The 6,356-nt window shown below is 47.0% G+C and overlaps 1 protein-coding gene across 1 annotated transcript; it reads left to right on the top strand.

The window, feature by feature from the left end:
* Positions 1-2,625: 2,625 nt before the first annotated feature.
* Positions 2,626-5,602, top strand: LOC136531246 (cytochrome P450 CYP72A616-like). Its single transcript, XM_066523922.1, has 5 exons — positions 2,626-2,967; positions 3,904-4,127; positions 4,229-4,476; positions 4,583-4,958; positions 5,070-5,602. Exons 1-5 carry the CDS (start codon positions 2,664-2,666, stop codon positions 5,493-5,495), a joined length of 1,578 nt encoding a protein of 525 aa, XP_066380019.1. The 5' UTR covers positions 2,626-2,663; the 3' UTR covers positions 5,496-5,602.
* The last annotated feature ends 754 nt before the right edge of the window (positions 5,603-6,356 follow it).

Here is a 6,356-nt window from a genome sequence, read left to right as displayed (position 1 = left end):
GTGCATCGTCGTCTACGCCCGCGTGACTTCTCCGGGACCACACTGTACGGCGGTGGCACCATCTAAACTCTATTTCCGTTCTTAATGAATGGGGAGTTAAATACACCGTAGCTCCATTAACTTTTGGTGATATGTCATCTAGGTCCATCAACTTTTAAACTATATTTTTAGGTCCATTAACTTTTGGTTGTGTGTCATCCAGGTCCATCAACTTTTAAATTGTATTTTTGGGTCCCTAAACTTTTTGACTGGTTCACCGTAGGTCCATACCCCTTCGTTTAGTGAATAGATCTGACATGGCACGCCAAATAAGCAGCCACCATGGAGTAGGTGATAAGTCCATAACTTCTCAAGATGTTCATGAAGACTTGTCTAGCAATAATTCAAATGTAGCAGCTGGTAATTCGTTAATATCCTTTGATCTTAAATTTGGGACTATTATTTTTAAGGATAAATATATTATGGACATGGAGAAATGGACAACGGCGGGACTGTTATCAAAGATATTTTATGGAGGTGCCTTATTATTGCGTGGAAAGGAGGAGAAAATGAAGCCAACAAGATACATTAGTACTAATTCTAAAGAGGTGGAGATCATCAATAGAATTTTCTCAATATGATTAGCATCCTTACCGTAGTATTTTATTATTTTCATGCATTAGTTTCCTATCTAGTTGTGATACACGATCTTTTATCTAGCATCTAGCTTTTAGTGCCTGCGTGCACCTATGTACATGAATCAAATTGGTGACTGCGTTTGGACGTGCCATGCATGTTAGCCGAATCAGAGACTCAGGGTCAATCGGTCCTAGTTGGACTGGTGGAGTCCGAGTTTTGTTTGGGTTAGGTGATCTGCGTGCCTATATCGGTGGCCTTCGGTTTTGTACCGGGTAGATTAGACTGGATTTTATGTTTGGTTGACCGGCCACGGTGGCTGCTTTTTTGACGTGCCATGTCAGATCTATTCGCTAAACGAAGAGGTACGGACCTACTGGTGAACCAGTTAAAAAGTTTAGGGACAAAAAAATGCAATTTAAAAGTTGATGGACCTAGATGACACACCACCAAAAATTAATGGACCAAAAAATACAGTTTGAAAGTTAATGAACCTGGATCATACATCACCAAAAGTTAATAGACCGAAAAATACAGTTTGAAAGTTAATAGACCTAAATGATACATCACAAAAAAAAAAATTAATAGATGTACGGTGCATTTAAGTCGTGAATGGGAATGGGGAATCTCCCCGTATCGAAAAAAAAAGGCGCCGTCAGTCCGCAAGCCGCCAGGCATGTATGACGCGGCGCGGCAGTCGTCAAGGCCATGGGCAGAGGGGCGTTCATCGCCCACTTCTTCGTCCTCTACGTCGTCACCCTGTGCATCGTCGTCTACGCCCCACGCAACTTCTCCGGGACCACACTGTACGGCGGTGGCGCCATCTTGTCGGCATCTCCGCGCCAAGGCCTAGCTCGACGAGTCGTACATCGTCAGCACCACCGCTCGGGCTGGAGCACGTTGCTGGCCGCGGCGATGCAGAATGGAAACACGGCAGCGCACTGCATCAGCATCAACAGGCCATGCTCGTCCCTGCCCAACCACACCATCTACTGCGACCGCTCCGACGACCACTCCGACATCTGCTTCATGGCCGGCGACGTGCGCACGGACACAGCGTCCCTGTCCCTCCTGCTGTTCCCGCCGCGAGCATCAGCGCCGGAGTCTCCATTAAGAGCAAGACGCAGGCCAGCATACTAGCATAGCATGTCACACAAGGCAGCAAAGTTTTGAAGCTATCCGTAATAACCATTGGGCCCCATGGAGCCAGCAGCTAATACAAATGGAGCAACCGGTGCTCCTCCGCTGCTGAGATGGATCGCTGGATGCATTGGGGTTCGCTCCGTGGATCACCCACCCCATGTATAATTCGGACAAGAGATGCTGAGACGAGAAGCAGCTCCTTTTTTTTTTATTCAGAGAAGCAGCTCGAGACATCAAAATACTGTTATACTCTCCAAATGTGATTAAAGACCAGTTCCGGATCCACGTATTTTTAGTTCCGGTCCATAACTAAAGTTTCTTCCAAGTGGTTCCTCCTATTTTTAAACCATCAGATCTATAGAACAGAGGGCTCTCATTATTTCCAAGCTTGGTAAAATTTCACATGGTTTAATATGTAATATTATCAACTAGTATTCGTGAGGAAAAGGACCGAAGCTGCTTCCTCAACCTGTCGTGTCCACCCCTCTAATTCGATCATACGTACTTGCACACGTAAGTCACTAGTTTCTTTCAGTGCAATCCGTTTATTATATTATTCACTCTCTAGTTTCTCGAGAAACAAAAGATAGGGACCAACGTTTCCTCTCTTAGTCTTAGCAACACCTTTATTGTTGACCCGTGCGCGATTATATGGTAAAACCTTGTCGACCTTATTGACGAATCTGCGCCACACGACACTTGACACATGCAACCAGCAATTTCTAGCTAGCTTCGGGCCGGTGTTTGGTGTGGTTTTTCTTATTCCACAAGCCAACCGTACGTGCCCGGCAAGAAATTAAACGATGCCTACCACTACTACTTATATCGCACTCGCTCTCTCACGAAGCACACACTGCACAATTTTGGCCTTGTGGTTGTCACAGCACATAACTTGAAAGGCAACGATGGACGACGACGTCGTAGCAGCTGCAGCAGCTTCATCACCGTGGAGCCTGTTCCAGGGGCTCCTTGCCCTGCTGATCGCGTGGGGGAGCTACCAGGCCGCGGAGACATTCTGGCTGCGGCCCCGGCGGCTCGATCGGGTGCTCCGGGCACAGGGGCTTACCGGCACTGAGTACTGCTTCCCGGCCGGCGACCTCAAGGAGAACGCTAGGCTCAACGACGAGGCACGATCGAGGTCTATGCCATTGTGCCATGACGTAGTTCCCCGTGTGATGCCGCATCTCTTCAACACAGTTAAGGAGCACGGTATGTCGAAAGTAACCATGCGACCCTTTCTTTCTTCTCGCCCGTGCCGTCCTCCCCCTCTCTCACCGAACTCACTCGTGTCGCGCACTCCTCTGCCTCACATACCCACCTGCCGTCCCCTCCCCCGTCTCCGCCCCCGCGCGCGAGCCCTGTCTTGCTCATCATGAGCCTTGCCATGCTTGTCTGTGGGCTCACTCGTGGACTGGGTTGGCCGTGCTGGCATGCGTCAGCTCACATGTTTAAAAACCTCTTAAACTAAGTACTTAGAAATTTATATTTTTTTAGTGTATTTCATACATTTGAATATACACTTGATACATTATAAATTCAATTCAAAGTCTTCATACGTCAAACACTTCAAATCTTCATACTTTAATGAAGCTAAGCATAAAGAGATCTACATATAAGATTTTCGATGAGAGAGAGAGACGGAGAGCCAATGAGGAGATATGGCATAAAGGGCTAGAGGCCGTGGAGATGGTGAGTTGGGAGCATTATGAAGAGCACTCGTGGTGGAAAATGAGGGACAAGTTGGGGTGTTTGGGTTAGAGGCACGAAGACAGAGGTTATAAACTCTGTGGTGGTTAACGAGTGAGTCGAGCCGATTGTTTATATGGGCTGTGCCTGTGCCTACCCTTCGTGCCGCATCAACGACCCGTTCACAACATTGGGGTATCCGGTATCGAGCCATGCCAGTCCAGGCATGACTTGGATATATAGGCCGTGCCGTGCTTTAGACCGTGCTTTACGCAGGGTTGTGCCAGGGCTGCCTACTTGTCACCATCTTCATATTTAAGCAAACAAATTCAGATAGTCCTTTGTCATGCTCATTTTCCTAAATTTGACCATTCCTATAAAATGGAAAGTTCCCTAAATTTTAAAGATTGAATTGAAAGTTTCATAGCTTTAACGGCACATGCAAACGATGAACTGCAGGCGACATTTGTATCACCTGGTTCGGACCAATTCCCAGGGTGGTTATCACGGAGGCAGAGTTAATCAGAGACATCCTATCAAACAAGTCTGGCCACTTCGAGAAGTTCATCGCGAACAAGCGTCTTATAAAAATGCTCGCCCTTGGGATTGCGAGTCACGATGGTGAGAAATGGGCAAATCACAGAAGGATCCTGAACCCCGCATTCCATCTCGAAAAGCTCAAGGTTCTCTAGCTAACTTCCTTCATACAGGAAATCAGCCTCAGTTACGATATGCACGGCCTCAAGCATATAGATATGTGTGCTTACTAAATTTATTTTTTTAGCGCATGCTGCCGGCGTTCTCGACGTGCTGTACTGAGCTTATAGATCGCTGGGAGAACAAGCTCGCTGGTTCTGACGGATCATATGAACTGGATATCTGGCCGGAGTTTCAGAACCTCACTGGAGACGTGATCTCCCGCACGGCATTTGGCAGCAGCTTCATGGAAGGGCGAAGGATCTTCCAACTTCAGGGCGAGCAAGCAGAGCGGCTAATCAAGGCCTTCCAGTATATGTACATCCCTGGCTTCATGTAAGCACTTTCTGATCTGTCACATAGTGCCGTAATTCTAGTACATTAAACGTCATCACATTCATATGCGTGCGCTCATGCCATTATAATATAACTATATATGCAGGTTCTTCCCGACACAGAACAATCGGAGGATGAACGAGATCAACAGGGAAATCGAAGGGACTCTAAGGGGCATGATCGAGAAGAGGGAGCGTGCAATCGAAAACGGCGAAGCGAGCGGCAATGACTTGCTCGGTTTGCTACTGCAGTCGAACATGGAGAGCGGGAAAGGCAGCCTGAGCATGAGCACCGAGGACGTGATTGAGGAGTGCAAGCTCTTCTACTTCGCGGGGATGGAAACCACGTCGGTGCTGCTCACGTGGACGCTCGTCATCCTAGGCATGCACCCAGAGTGGCAGGACCGTGCGAGGGAGGAGGTCCTTAGCGTGTTCGGCAAGGACAAGCAGCCCAATTTCGACGGCCTAGGTCGACTCAAAACGGCAAGTGTTTCTTTGCAATACCATGATACTATACCTACATAGTTTTCTCCAAGCCCATTCCACATTATATTACGTACCTGCCAACATTGTCTATACCTACATGCTATCCAGGTGACCATGATACTATACGAGGTGCTCAGGCTGTATCCACCGGCAGTGACGCTAAACCGAAGAACATTCAAAGACATGAAGATTGGAGGCATCTCCTACCCTGCAGGGGTAATCCTCGAGCTTCCCATAATCGTCGTCCACCACAATCCTGATGTCTGGGGGAAGGACGCACATGAGTTCAAGCCAGAGAGGTTCGCTGAGGGGATCTCAAAGGCGACCAAGGACCAACCAGCATTCTTCCCCTTCGGGTGGGGGCCGAGGATCTGTATCGGGCAGAACTTTGCGCTGCTTGAGGCCAAGATGGCTTTGAGCATGATCCTCCAGCGCTTCGAGTTCCAACTGTCGCCTTCGTACACGCATGCACCGTACACTGTCCTGACGCTGCATCCTCAGCATGGCGCGCCAATTATATTCAAGAAGATCTGATCGTCTTATATGACATCGTCGATCGTTGTCAATGAGTATGTCACAGTGCAAAAATAATAAATTTGTATGGGTAATACTGTATTATTATGGGGAGTTTAATTTTGAGTTTCTGAATTTTGAGGTGGAACTAAAACGGCGGGAGATATACTGCTTGGAGCTAGGGGTGTAAACAAATCGAATATGGTTGGATACCTATAGACGAATACAGAAAACTATTGTAAACCTCAAATTCGAATTCGATTACGGATATTTTGGATAAGATACGAATGGATATTGACATCATGTATATCCAAATTTGAGTATCCGAATACGGATACGGTATGAATTGTGAAAGTGGGTGAACGACTTGCCTGTCCTTGCCGACTCGGTTCCATGTTTATAGAGACCAAGAACAGCTCCTGGTGTGGCTTGTACAATAAGTCAGGTTTACAAAGAGATAGACTCATCTATAACAAACTACCAAACTTCCTATCTTGATGTACAAGGCGTGGTGCACGCCTAACAACCCTTGGGTTACATGTTTCCCAACACCCCCACTCAATCTCAGCCAGCCACTAGGTTGAGATTGGTTCTAAACTAGTCCATCTTGGCTACCACAGTCGGTTTAGTAAATCCATCAGCTAACTGATCTTCAGAATGTATCAACCGAAACGTCTAGCAGCTTTTGCGCTACTCTCTATCTAACAAAAATGAAAATCTATCTCACTATGCTTAGTACGTGCATAAAACACTGATTTGTCGAGAGATAAGTAGCACCGATATTATCGCACCACGGCCAAGCTGCATGAGGATGCTGAATTCCCAATTCATCAAGCAATTTTTGGACTCACATTATCTCTGTTGTTGCATTGGCTAATGCCA

This window comes from Miscanthus floridulus, unplaced genomic scaffold (assembly GCF_019320115.1).
Source record: "Miscanthus floridulus cultivar M001 unplaced genomic scaffold, ASM1932011v1 fs_308_2_3, whole genome shotgun sequence".
Taxonomy (NCBI): Eukaryota; Viridiplantae; Streptophyta; class Magnoliopsida; order Poales; family Poaceae; genus Miscanthus; species Miscanthus floridulus.
This window is presented reverse-complemented; position numbering and strand designations above follow the sequence as displayed.